This window comes from Spermophilus citellus (genome assembly GCF_964194105.1).
Source record: "Spermophilus citellus genome assembly, chromosome: 17".
Classification (NCBI taxonomy): Eukaryota; Metazoa; Chordata; class Mammalia; order Rodentia; family Sciuridae; genus Spermophilus; species Spermophilus citellus.
The window spans coordinates 57,198,952-57,212,975 of NC_138199.1; the positions used below are offsets into that span (position 1 = coordinate 57,198,952).

At 40.9% G+C, this 14,024-nt stretch overlaps 1 protein-coding gene across 2 annotated transcripts in view; it reads left to right on the top strand.

Annotated features, from left to right (window-relative positions):
* The window catches only part of DNAJC7 (DnaJ heat shock protein family (Hsp40) member C7), a 35,991-nt gene that overhangs the window by 13,606 nt on the left and 8,361 nt on the right, over positions 1-14,024 (top strand). For both annotated transcript variants that reach the window (XM_081271395.1, XM_081271394.1), the window contains exons 3-8: positions 620-744; positions 1,085-1,198; positions 3,443-3,517; positions 9,126-9,244; positions 11,769-11,922; positions 12,661-12,825. In XM_081271395.1, coding sequence (XP_081127521.1) covers positions 620-744; positions 1,085-1,198; positions 3,443-3,517; positions 9,126-9,244; positions 11,769-11,922; positions 12,661-12,825 — 752 coding nt within the window. The remainder of the gene's footprint in view (positions 1-619; positions 745-1,084; positions 1,199-3,442; positions 3,518-9,125; positions 9,245-11,768; positions 11,923-12,660; positions 12,826-14,024) is intronic.

Sequence of the window (14,024 nt, forward strand, 5' to 3'; positions counted from 1 at the left end):
CCAGGGATGGAACCCAGGGGCGCTTAACCACTGAGCCACATCCCCAGGGTTTCGCTGAGTTGTTAGGGCCTCTCTAAGTTGATGAGGCTGGCTTTGAACTCAGATCCTCCTGTCTCAGCCTCCCTAGCTGCTGGGATTACAGGTGTACAGCATTGCGCCTGGCCTTTGATTTGGTTTTGATGCTGGGGATTGAACCTAGGGCCTCTCTGATGCTAAACATGTGTTCTATTCTGACCTATCTATACTGACCTATCTATACTTCCAGTCTCTAAAGTTGTATCTTGTTTTCTTTTAAAATTGGTTGCTGCTGTCCATTTGCACAGATAGTTAAAAATTTAGCTGTGGCCTTTTAGAGTTTGTCAACATTCTGTCTGTGTGTTTGTATAAACAAGCGTGTGCTGGAGATAGAACCCAGAGTCTCATTCACAAATGCTGGGCTAACACTGTGCTACTGAGCTATATCCTCAGTCCCCTTCAGCATTCTTATAGTTCTTCAGCATTCTTATAGTCCCCTTCAGCATTCTTATAGATTCTTGACATAGTTCTGAGAGAGATGCCCCTAAGTTTTCAAATCAGTGACCTGTATTGAACTTTTTGTGTTCTTTTACCTTTCCTATAGATATGTGTCCTAAAAATGCTAGCTATTATGGTAATCGAGCAGCCACGTTGATGATGCTTGGAAGGTTCCGGGAAGCTCTTGGAGATGCACAACAGTCAGTGAGGTTGGATGACAGTTTTGTCCGGGTATGTAATGTGGCTCTAGGGGGAAGGTTGAGTAGCTACAGTTGAGGATTTCTCTTTCTTGACACTGTTGTCATTTGGGATTAGATAATTTTTTGTTGTGAGGACTACCCTGTGCATCTCTGGCTTTTAACTACTAAGTATCAATAGCATTCCCTCTCCTCAGTTATATATGGATATTCTAACAGCCATGAATATCCCCTGAGGCACATTGCCTAGATTAACAACCATTGCTCTATTGTTTTTATCCTTTGTTGGTTTTGTGTGGGTGGTATTGCTGTTGGTTTCTTTTTGTCTAGCTAATCAAGCTCCTTTCCTTCCTTCTTTGTGTATCTTCTTATAGGGTCATCTACGAGAAGGCAAGTGCCACCTCTCCCTAGGGAATGCCATGGCAGCATGTCGCAGTTTCCAGAGAGCCCTAGAACTGGATCACAAGAATGCTCAGGCACAACAGGAGGTAAGAGTTGAATCTATTAGTGTCAAACAACGTGGTGTGATTGGAAGAAATAGTGACTTAAAAGTCAGAACTGAGCAGCACAATTCACAATAGCTAAACTGGAACCAACCTAGATGCCCTTCAATAAATGAATGGATAAAAAAAAATGTGGCATATGTACACAATGGAATATTTCTCAGCAATAAAAGAGAATAAAATCATGGCATTTGCAGGTAGAGTTAGAGAAGAGAATGATAAGTGACATTAGCCAATCCCCAAAAAACAAATGCCAAATGTTTTCTCTGATATAAGGAGGCGGATTCATAGTGGGTTGGGGAGAAGGGAGCATAGGAGGAATAGACAAACTCTAGTTAGGGCAGAGGGATGGAAGGGGAAGGGAGGGGGCATGGGTTTAGAAATGATGGTGGAATGTGATAGACATTATTATCCAAAGAACATATATGAAGACACGAATTGGTGTGAATATACTTTGTATACAACCAGAAATATGAAAAGTTGTGCTGTATATGTGTAATAAGAATTGTAATGCATTTCACTGTCATATATAAATAAAAAATTTAAAAATAATTTAAAAAATAAAATAAAAGTCAGAAGTGAGATCTAGTACTCCTTCTTCCATTAGCCACACTTGGGGATGATTTTAGTCTCTCTGATCCCCGGCTTTCTTATCTATAAAATGGGTTCTGAATATGATTTACATTTTTTAAAAGTCTAAAAATTGAAGGGTTTCTGAGATATCTGAGAGAGAATAGATAGAAGCTTTAAGCAACTGATTTGAATGAGGTTATTTTTGTGTGTGTGTGGTGCTGGGGATTGAACCTGGAGCCTTGTGCATGCAATCACTCAAAAGTTTTATTTTGTTTTGTTTCTGGTACTGGGGATCTAATCCAGGAGCACTTTACCACTGAGCTCCATTCCCAGCCCTTTTTATTATTTTTAAATTATTTATTTATTTATTTTTAAAATATTTTTATTTTTTGGCATAGATGGACACAACAAAATGCATTTTTTTTTTTTATTTTTATGCGGTGCTGAGGATCGAACCCCGGTCCCGCCCGTTCTAGGCGAGCACTCTATATGCGGAGCCACAATCCCAGCCCAACCCCTTTTTATTTTTTAAATTGAGACAGGCTTTTGCTAAATTGCTGAGATTTTGGAACCTGAGATTCTCCTGTTTTAGCCTCCTGAGTTGCTGGGATTACAGGCATGCACCACTGTCCCCAGCTGAAGTTAAAGAGTTTGAGTGAGCCAGTTATGGTGGTGCATACCTGTCATCTCAGCTACTCGGGAAACTAAGGCAGGATGATTGCAAGTCTGACACCAGCCTGGGCAAATTAGCAAGACCCTGTGTGAAAATAAAAATTTAAAAGGGCTGTAACTAAGTCATAGAACACTTGCCTAGCACAAACAGGGTCCTGGGTTTAATCTTCAGTACCCCCCCCCCCCACCCACACACACAAGAATTTGAGTAAATTCTGAACGGGGGAGGGATGTAGCTCAGTGATAGAACTCTGGCCTAGCACATTTGAGGCCTAGGACTGCCAAAAAAGTAAAAACAACACTGCTTATTGTAGTGGTGCACACCTGTAGTACTAGCAACTCAGGAGGCGGTAGGCAGGAGAAGAGCAAGTTTGAGGCCAGCCTCAGCAACTTAATGAGAACCTGTCTCAAAATTAAAAGGGCTGGGGATAGAACTCAGTGTAAATCTGGGTTCAGTCTCCAGCACCAGAAGTTAAAAATAAATAAAACATGTCTTAGTTCCATCTCCGTGTTTATTCAGTTTACCCTTGGATACATTTCATTGGTAATCTAAATTTTCTGCTTAGTTCCTGGCAATACATTGCCTTTATTTTGTATATGTCAAAGCATGACTCTTGTATTCTTGCCTTAAAGTTTAAATTGAGATTTTTGTTTTGTTAAATTGTTTTTCTTTATTATTTATTTTTGGGCTTTTTTTTTTCAGTCTTAGACTCAAAATTGGTGCTGGACAGGCACTGTATAGACACTGAGCTGTATCCCCAGCCTGAGGGTGAAATGCAGGCTTCAGCTTTTCTGTTAAGGAATGTTTGGCTCTGTCTTTACCACCTTGATTTTTGAAAAATCTCAGATTCTGATTTTCCTTTTTTTTTGTGGTGCTAGGGACTGATTTTTTTTTCCTTCAAAGAATAGATTCATCAAGCCCTTGTTGATTGTTGTGATTGTTATATCTACAACTTCATTAAAACTTATTATTTTCCGGTGTAGTTCAAGAATGCTAATGCGGTCATGGAATATGAAAAAATAGCAGAAATGGATTTTGAGAAGCGAGATTTTCGGAAGGTAAAGTACAATTTACCCGTTCTCACAACGTTCCCCTCTGTGTGTGTCTGTCCTGTGTTAGTTTTGTGTATGTGTTTGATATTGCTGGTTCCTTTCTGTCTAGCTAATCATGCTGTCTCCTTCCTTTTTTGCATATTTTATAGGGACATCTACAAGAGGGCAAGCGCCACCTCTCTAGGAAATGCCATTTCTCTGTGATAATTAAGAGAAATAGTGTGTTAGAAATAGTAAATTATTACTTGAATTTAGCTTTTGACCTGTTTTTTTTTCCTCCTAAAAAACCTTGTTTTTTTTTTTTTAATTTTCTTAATTATATTTGGCTTTATGATAAAAAGCAAAGTGAGGGCTGGGGTTGTGGCTCAGCAGTAGAGCACTTGCCTAGCATTGTGAAACACTGGGTTCTCAGCACCACATATAAATAAATGAATTAAATAAAGGTTCATCAACATCTAAAAAAAAAAAAGCAATGTGAATTTGAGTTTGTCCCTGTTGTTGATAGAAGGTAGTATCCTAAAACTGTGCAGGTTGATAAAGAAAAAAAAGTCTGAATTAAATATTGGGATTCGTTAATCCTTTTTTTTTTTTTTTTTTTTTGTACCAGGGATTGAACCAGGGGCATTTAACCACTGAGCCACATCTCCAGCCCTTTCTTATTTTTTATTTTGAGACAAGGTCTCACTTAGTTGCTTAGGGTCTCGCTAAATTGCTGAGGCTGTCTTTGAGCTTGCAATCCTCCTGTTTCTACCTCCCAAGCTGCTGGGATTATAGGTGTGGGCCATTGTGTTCGGCTGGATAATTAATTTTTATTTTAATAATAAGAATTGACTTTAATTCCTGCTTTAATTGAACTTGTGCTGTAAATCACAAGTGGGGAGGGGCCCTGTTTACTTTTTCTGTGTGTGTGTGTGTGTGTGGTGCTGGAGATTGAACCCAAGTCCTCATGCACGTGAGGCAAGCACTCTACCAACTGAGCTATATACCCAGCCCCCCTCTTTACATTTTTGAACAGCAATATGACCTGTCACTACCACCATTTTTTTTTTTAGCAAATCTTTTTTTTTTAATATTTATTTTTTAGTTCTCGGCGGACACAACACCTTTGTTGATATGTGGTGCTGAGGATCCAACCCGAGCCGCACGCATGCCAGGCGAGCACGCTACCGCTTGAGCCACATCCCCAGCCCACTACCACCATTTTGATGCCAGACTGTTGTTAAACCTTAGACTGGGGGCTGGGATTGTGGCTCATTGGTAGAACACTTGCCTAGCATATTCGAGGCCCTGGGTTTGATCCTCAGCACCACATAAAAATACATACATACATACATACATACACATACATACATACATACATACATAAAGGTATTGTGTCCGACTACAACTAAAAAATATTGGGGGGAGAAAAAAGACTGTGTTGAGTTCAAGCCCCCCCCTTCCTTAAGGGCATTTAGAAATAATTTTCATTTAAGTTTCAAAAGGTAAGATAGGTGGTTTTTAACCTTTTGGGGACCATCTATCAGGAGAGATTTTTGGAATCACTTAAGTTAGTAAGCTGAGCAGGGTGGTGCACACTTATAATCCCAGCTGTTTGGGAAGCTAAAACATGAGGATAGCAAGTTCAAGACCAGAGGAAGCAATTTAGTGAGACTCCATCTCAAAATAAAAAATAAAAACCAGGCATGGTGACACACACCTATAATCCCAGTTGCTTGGGAGGCTGAGGCAGGAGGATCACGAGTTCAAAAACAGCCTCAGCAACTTGGCAAGGCCCTAAATAACTTAGTGAGACTATGTCTCAAAATAAAACATAGAACTGGGAATGTGGCTCAGATGTTAACCACCACTTGGTTCAATCCTTGGTACCAAAAAGTAAAAAGAGGGGGATATAGCTCTGTGGTAGAGGGCCCTTGGGTTCAATCCCCAGTACCACAACAGACAGGGGGGTGGGGGTGGGGCTGGGGCGGCTGAGGTTGTGGCTCAGCGGTAGAACACTCTTCTAGAACACAACAAAAAAAAGTAGTGAGCTCCATCCAAGGAAGGGGAGTTGGTGCTTTCTGTGTCAGAGGCTTAATGTTTGATAAAAGGGGATGCAGTTGAGAGCCAGCCATTCCTAACTCATACACTGTGAAGGTCTTTTATTTGGTAATAAATATATCTGATAAGCTTATGCAGAGTCCCAGTATTGACATCCCTCCCCTGTCTACTGGTTTTAATAATCACAGTGTCTTTGTAGTGTGATTCATGTTTTATGTGTGGGTTTTTGAAGAGAATTCTGCCTACTGTCACGTTTTCTGAGGTTTACATAGGCAAAAGCTTTGTCTCAGAAGGCAGTCTTTTGGGTTTCTTTTCTCTCTTACCCATTCTGGAGCCAGAATCCCGAGTTTCTGACAGAATCCTCTGTTTGTGACATCCCAGCCCCCCCACTGTAGCTCATGGTGATGTCACAAATGAAGAATTATGATCCTGGCAGGGGAAACAGATGAACTTGGAAGAAACAAAGATCTTCTTTGCCTGCAGCTGTCCCTAGTGGGGACGTGGGGAGTTGGGGGTGGAAAGTGAAGCATTGAACCTCCAACTGACACTCTCCATGATGAGTAGAGCCAGCTCTGCACAGACCGTTGTTCTTGTGAAGGCAAAAGGGTGTGGCTGCTGAAATTTTTACTGACTTCTTTATACTCTCCTCCTTTTTCTTGAGGGGGGGAAAGCACCACCACTCTACTTAATACCTAAATGTTCATTATTGTCCTTAGAATTTCCAGGAAAGTAATCTAGGCCACTGAAGGAGAGACATGCCTGTTACTGCTGTGTTGCTGCTGTAGAAAGTTTGGTGAACATAGTGTTGACCTGCTGCCCATGTTTTTTAATTTCTTCTTCTCTCCTCTCTTTTCTTGTAATACTGGGAATTGAACCCAGTGCCTTGTGGATGCTGAATTATATCCCCAACCCTTAATTTCAGTTTTTTAATTGGTACCATTCATGGTTCAAAAACTAGAAAGTATAAAAAAGTATTCAGGATGAGTGTCCCTTTAAACTCGCCTTCTGTTTGTCCCATTCTCTCCCCACTCAGTTATCTATTGCTCTCCCCCTCCCAGTGCTGGGTGGGGATCAAGTCCAGGGCTTTGCATATGCTAATCAAATGCTCTACCACTCAGCTAAGCCCCCAACCCCTATCCATTGTTCTTGGGTCTCCTTTTTGTTTTTGTTGGTGGTCTTCAGTATCAAACCCATCTGCCCATCAGATGGTCTGCCACTGAACTACATCCTAAGCTCTTCTACTTCTTTTTTTTTAATTGTTGATGTACCTTTATTTTTTATTTATTTATATGTGGTGGGATCCAACCCAGTGCCTCACACATGCTAGTAAGCGTTTTGCCACTGAGCCACAACCCCAGTCCCTCTCCTACATTTTTGTTGTACATAAATTCTTAGTTTTCTTTTTTTTTTTTTTTTTTAAAGAGAGAGTGAGAGAGGAGAGCGAGAGAGAGAGAGAGAATTTTTAATATTTATTTTCAGTTCTCGGCGGATACAACATCTTTGTTGGTATGTGGTGCTGAGGATCGAACCCGGGCTGCACGCATGCCAGGCGAGCGCGCCACCGCTTGAGCCACATCCCCAGCCCCATTAGTTTTCTTCTTTTTTTGCATGAAAGGTGTCATTCATAATTCTCTACCTTTTTTCCCCCATTGAGTAGCTCTTAGAAATCTTTCCATAGTAGTACACGGAAAACTTCATTCTCTTTCAGAACTCCATAGTATGCCATTATATGAATGTTTGTGTTGATGTAATTTGAGTTATCTCTATTTGTAACTTTTCAGACTGCATCTATCTTTTTTTTTTTTTAAAAAAAGAGAGAGTGAGAGGCAGAAAGAGAGAGAGAGAAAGAGAGAGAATTTTTTAATCTTTATTTTTTAGTTTTCGGCGGGCACAGCATCTTTGTTTGTATGTGGTGCTGAGGATCGAACCCGGGCCGCACGCATGCCAGGCGAGCGCGCTACCACTTGAGCCACATCCCCAGCCTATCAGACTGCATCTATCTTGATGGCTATAATCAAGTTCTTGGAGGGAATGGGAATCCCTTAATTCTAAAATTCTTCTTTGAGTCAGTTTTTCTCAGGGAGAATCTTCCAGAAATAGCAGCTAAGCCAAAAATGAAAGCTAAGAGAACTTCTAAAAACAGAAAAGAGGAATATATTGAGACCCTTTATGAGGCTGGAAGAGTAAATTAATCCCAGCTTAATTGTGTGTGTGTGTGTGTGTGTGTGTGTGTGTGTGTGTGAGAGAGAGAGAGAGAGAGAGAGAGAGAGAGAGATAGAGACTGGAGATTGAACCCAGGACCTCAAACATGCTGGGCAAACACTACCATTGAGCTTCATCCCCAGCCTTTTTTTATTTTGAGAAAGGGTCTCACTAAGTTGCTTGGGTCCTTGAAAAGTTTTGGGGATTCACTAAATTGCTGAGCCTGGCCTCAAACTTGTGATCCTCCTACCTCAGCCTCCCTGATCACTAGGATTACAGGTGTGAGCCACAGTCTCCAGCTGGATTATTATTGCTGTTCCTTGTTTTGTGGTTGATAGGCTAAGCCTGATGAATTATACAAAGTAGTAAATAATTATAATTATGAGGAAAAGGTGGCTTTTGATCAAAGTCACTTTGGGTTTGGATTCACTGGAGGCAGCTTAGCATAGTGAGTAAGGCTATTTTTAATCATCTACTAGCTTTGGTAACCTTGAACATTAGCTCTCTGTTTCTTTTTTTTTTTTTTTTTTTTTTTTTAAGAGAGAGTGAGAGAGGAGAGAGAGAGAGAGAGGAGAGAGAGAGAGAGAGAATTTTTAATATTTATATATTTTTTTAGTTCTTGGCGGACACAACATCTTTGTTTGTATGTGGTGCTGAGGATCGAACCCGGGCCGCATGCATGCCAGGCGAGCGCGCTACCGCTTGAGCCACATCCCCAGCCCCTAGCTCTCTGTTTCTTAACTGTCTTACCATTAAAGTAAAGATTATAATACTAACTTACTTTATAAAATTATGAGGAGCCAGGAGTGGTGACGCATGCTTATAATCCCAGTGACTTGGGAGGCTAAGGAGGAAGATCACAAATTTGAGACCAGCCTCAGCAATTTAGCAATGCCCTAAGCAATTTAGTGGGACCCTGTCTCAAAATATAAAACAAAATAGGGTTGGGGATTTGCCCAGTAGTAAAGCACCTCTAGGTTCAATCCCCAATACCCTCCCCCCAAAAAAATTGTAAGGATAAAACGGGTTAATATGTAAAGTGCTCAGTAAATGTTTGCTATTGACATTAAATGAGAGCTATTAACTGCTCTCCTCTTTTCAATATTTTGATTGAATGAATTAGGTATGTTTTTAAACTTCAAGCTGGCTAGGGGTGTAGCTTAGTGGTAGAGTGCTTGCCAAGCAAATGTGGGTTCAGTCTCCAGCATCACAAAAGAAAAATAAATAAACTTTGATATTACTTTTTTTGCTCAACAGTGGATCCTGGGAACTTCTTTGAGCTTTTAATATGTTGCTGTGATTAAACTATAAAGTTAAAGACATTTTTAGAGTCTAAGATGAAGGGCCTTATTTACTTTCTTCTTCCCTATAGGTTGTTTTCTGCATGGACCGTGCCCTAGAATTTGCCCCTGCTTGCCATCGCTTCAAAATCCTCAAAGCAGAATGTTTAGCAATGCTGGGTCGATATCCAGAAGCACAGTCTGTAGCCAGGTATGCAGTGAGGCCATTTCAGAATTGAGCTGCCAGATACTACTGAACTGATGTTGGCTGGTTGCTCTTTATAACAGGAATTGTGGGTATGCCAGCTAGGGCTGATCAGACCTTCCTGGGACATAAAGCCAAAGATTAGACCAAATTAGAAAATCCATAAAGTATATAGGATATAGTAGTATAACAGGTATTTGAGCTGGGTATGTGAAAGAACAGATTGTATTATGTGAATTTTTGGGTTTGCTTTGTTGTTTTTTTTTTAAGTCAGGTTATCTTTTTTTTTTTTTTTTTTTTTAGAGAAAGAGAGAGAATTTTAATATTTATTTTTTAGTTTTTCGGCAGACACAACATCTTTGTTTGTATGTGGTGCTGAGGATTGAACCCGGGCCACACGCATGCCAGGCGAGCACGCTACCGCTACCGCTTGAGCCACATCCCCAGCCCCGGGTTTGCTTTGTTTTAACATAATCCTTTTCCTTCTACTCCAGGGGTTGGCAAACTCTATAAAGGCCAGATAGTGAATATTTGTCTTTGCAGGCCATAAGGTCTCTGAAAGGACTCATCTATCGTAGTACAAAAGCAGCCATAGATAATAGATGCATGAATAGGTACAGCTATGTTCCAGTAATATTTTATTTACGAAAGTCAGTGGCACTGAAAGGACATAAAACCCAACTATTTTTATTTTTTAGTTACCAGTGGGTTTTCTACTTTATTTATTTGTCGGGCTGAGGATTGAACTCAGGGCCTCAAACATTTCCAGGCTACTGCTCTACACTGGGCCACAACCCCAGTCCTAAAACCCAACTCTTTTTTTTTTAATTTATTTTTTAGTTTTCGGCAGACACAACATCTTTATTTGTATGTGGTGCTGAGGATTGAACCTGGGCCGCACGCATGCCAGGCGAGCGCGCTACCGCTTGAGCCACATCCCCAGCCCTAAAACCCAACTCTTTAATCTTTTTATTTTTTAAGTAATTTTTCTTGACAATAAAAAAAAAAAGTCAAGGGGCTGGGGATGTAGCTCAGCTGGTAGACTGCTTGCCTTGCATGCACAAGGTCCTGGGTTAAATCCCCAGCATCACACACACAAAAAAAAGCCAGTGGCAGTGGGGCTGGGGTATGTAGAACACATGTTTATCTTGGCGTGCACAAGGCCCTGGGTTTAATCCCCATTACAAAAAAAGGAGAAGGCGGGGAAGCAGGAAAAGAACACAGTGGTAGAAAGGATTTGCCCTCTGTCGTCTTTAGTTTGCTAACCCCTGTTGTAGTTTAAAAAGAATTGTGAGACAGAAATGCATTGATGCTGGGCACAGTACTGCATGCCTATAATACCAACGATTCTGGAGGCTAAGACAGAAGGATTGCAAGTTTGAGGCCAGCCTCAGCAATTTAATGAAGCCCTAAGCAATTCAGTGAGAATTTGTCTCAAAATAAAAAGGGCTGGGGATGTAGCTCAGTGGTTAAATACCCCTGAGTTTAGTCCCCAGTATCCCAGAAAAAAAAAAGAAATGCATTGGGCTGGGATGTAGTTCAGTGGTAGTGTTTGCCCAGTGTGTGCAAGACTTCGGTTTAATCCCAGCACCACCAAAAAAAAAAAAAAAAAAAAAAAGCGTGAGAGTTGTATTAAAGATGAATATAAACTGGGTGTGGTGGCACACCTGTAATTTGGAAGGCTGAGGCAAGGGGATCATGAGTTCAAAGTCAGCAGCTTAGCAAGGCCCGAAGCAACTCAGTGAGACCCTGTCTCTAAAAAAAATATTAAAAAAGGGCTGGGGATGTGGCTCAGTGTTGATTGAGCACCCCTGGATTCAATCTCTGGCACCCACCCACCCACCGCCCCCCCCCCCAAAAAAAAAAAGAATACGCTGGTCTATTTGGCAAGATTTGGGGAGAGTTCTTAGGAATCTTGACTACATTTTAAAAAGTTTTTTGGGTGTGTGTGTGTGTGCGCGCGCGCAAGGCAAACTGACTTCTGACAGAATGGAGTGCTATAGAATCTAGCTAGCAAGCAAGCCTGGGTGGGCAGTCCACCTATTTATATACCTAATACAGGGCTCCTCTTCATCCTGATTGGAGGTCTCAGGGATACAGTCTACACGATTGGCTAATTTTAAAATTAGGGCAGGCAGAGGGGAGGACTATAATTAAAATGGCTACAATTGAATCCACTTAAGGCTGAATACTCTATTTTGAAAATGGACCACCAGACTTTGTTCCTCACATTAAAATATTTCCAGTTCAAGGGCTGGGGTTGTAGCTCAGTGGTAGAGCGCTCGCCTCGCATGTGCAAGGCCCTGTGTTTGATCCTCAGCACCAAAAAAATAAATAGAATAAAGTTATTGTGTCCAACTACAAAATATAAATATAAAAAATATTTCCAGTTTGATAATAACAGCTTTACATTTTATTTTAATACGTTTAATAATAGATATGTGATAAGGAAAAAAATGGCCACAAATTGTAGTAAATGGTCAGGATATTCCAAACCACAGCTAAACGTGACTCTTTCTGGCTTTTGCAGTGACATTTTACGAATGGATTCCACCAATGCAGATGCTCTGTATGTACGGGGTCTTTGCCTTTATTATGAAGATTGTATTGAGAAGGCGGTTCAGTTTTTTGTACAGGCTCTCAGGATGGCTCCTGACCATGAGAAGGCTTGCATTGCTTGCAGAGTAAGTTCTAGGCATGCTAATCTGGATGGGAAAGAAAACTTCCTTTCACTTTTTAGATGGTTGGAGTAGATGTTTAAATCACAAGGAATGTGATAGCTCCTCTTACTGCTTTATAACGATGCTTGATCTTTTCATAGAAATTATTTCAGGACTACTTTTATTTACTTAAAGGTAAGTTTGATTATATGGGTCAGATCCTTTTAACATCTAAGTTTAGTTTTGTTTTGTTCCTTTTCTCCTTAGTAAAGAAGTTAGTAATTCTTGGTAGGCGTGGTGGCGCATGCCTGTAATCCCAGTGGCTCAGGAAGCCGAGGCAGGAGGATTATGAGTTCAAAGTCAGCCTCAGCAAAAAGTGAGGCACTAAGCAACTCAGTGAGACCTTGTGTCTAAATAAAATATAGTATAGGGCTGGGGATGTGGCTCAATGGTTGAGTGCCCCTGGGTTCAATCCCCGGTTCCCCTTGAAAAAATAATTTTTTTTTTTTTTTAATTAGTAACTCTTACTCTGGAAAATTTAAACCTGGGCAACAGTTCTCACTAGTGGTGTTTTTCAAATCTTGGTTTACCCTGTGCACTGTACTGGAAGCACCAGTGAACAAGTAGTCCAAGCGGTAGCCGTAGAGGCTGTTGTGGGATGCTAAACCCTGGGATCCAGAAATTGAGACTAGATTCTGTCCTCACTGTGCAGTGATCAGAGGTTTTCTGGCTGTGAACTGACGTCGCCTTGTTCATCTCTAGAATGCGAAAGCACTCAAAGCAAAGAAAGAAGATGGAAATAAAGCATTTAAGGAAGGAAATTACAAGCTAGCATATGAACTGTACACAGAAGCCCTCGGGATAGACCCCAACAATATAAAAACAAATGCTAAACTCTACTGTAATCGGGGTACGGTTAATTCCAAGGTAAGTACTTGGTCTAGGTCTTGGGACATATGAAGATATATATAAATATTTATTTTTTAGTTGTAGTTGGGCATAATACCTTTATTTCTTATTTATTTATATGTGGTGCTGAGGATTGAACTCAGGGCCTCGCACGTGCTAGGCAAGCACTCTACCGCTGAGCCACAACCCCAGCCCCTGGAGATATTTTTAAGGGATATCAAAGAGATCTTAGGAAATCTGCCCAATAAGGGTAAACCAGCTGAAAGAGGGAAGGATGTTTTGGAAAAGTATCTCAGCTTGTTAGGACCTACCTTCTGAAAGGCAAGCTTTTATCTTTTCTGTCGAGTTTAGAGGTACTTTAAAAACAATTTGGGAGGATATTCCCACCTGTTCTTTCTCAAGGTATCTTTCCTTCAGGAAGAGAATGGCTAGGGGTTTGGGATAATTTTAAGCAAGTATTACTGCTTCTTTTTGCTTAAGCAAGAGATCATTTATTTTTTTAGGAGTGATTTGGAGGAAATGGGAATATGAAGAAGTAGATTTTTCCTCTACTGTGACTCTGGTAACCATGTATGATTGAAAATGACCTGAGTATTCCTGAGGCCCTTTACAGCATAAATAGGCGTCTTGCTCTTGGCAGACTTCTAGTAGTTTAAAATTGAAGTCATAGGAGGATGGGGTTGTGGCTCAGAGGTAGAGCACTTCCCTGGCATGTGAGGCACTAGGTTTGATTCCCAGCACCATAGATAGATAGATAGATAGATAGATAGATAGATAGTTATCCATTGATAACTTAAAAAAATAATTTAAACTGTAGTCATAGCTGGGTGCAGTGGCATGGCATACGCCTATAATCTCAGTGACACAGGAGGCCGAGGCAGGAGGATTCCAAGTTCAAAGCCAGCCTGAGCAATTTAGCGAGACCCTAAGCAACTTACCAAGACCCTGTCTCAAAAAGTAAAACTGGTTGGGGATATAACTCAGTGATTAAGCACCTCTGGGTTCAATCTCCAATATCAAAAAAAGGAGGGGCTGGGGATGTAACTCAGTGCCCTGGGTTCTATCCCCAGTACCACCAAAAAAACAACAACAACAAAAACAAAACCACAGTCATTCCCTCTTTTTTCTATTGGCCTCTGAAAAAGTAGAGGGCAGGAACCATCACTCCTGTTTTCCATGTTTTGGTTGGATACTGATGTGGAGTGGTAGAAGTGGTT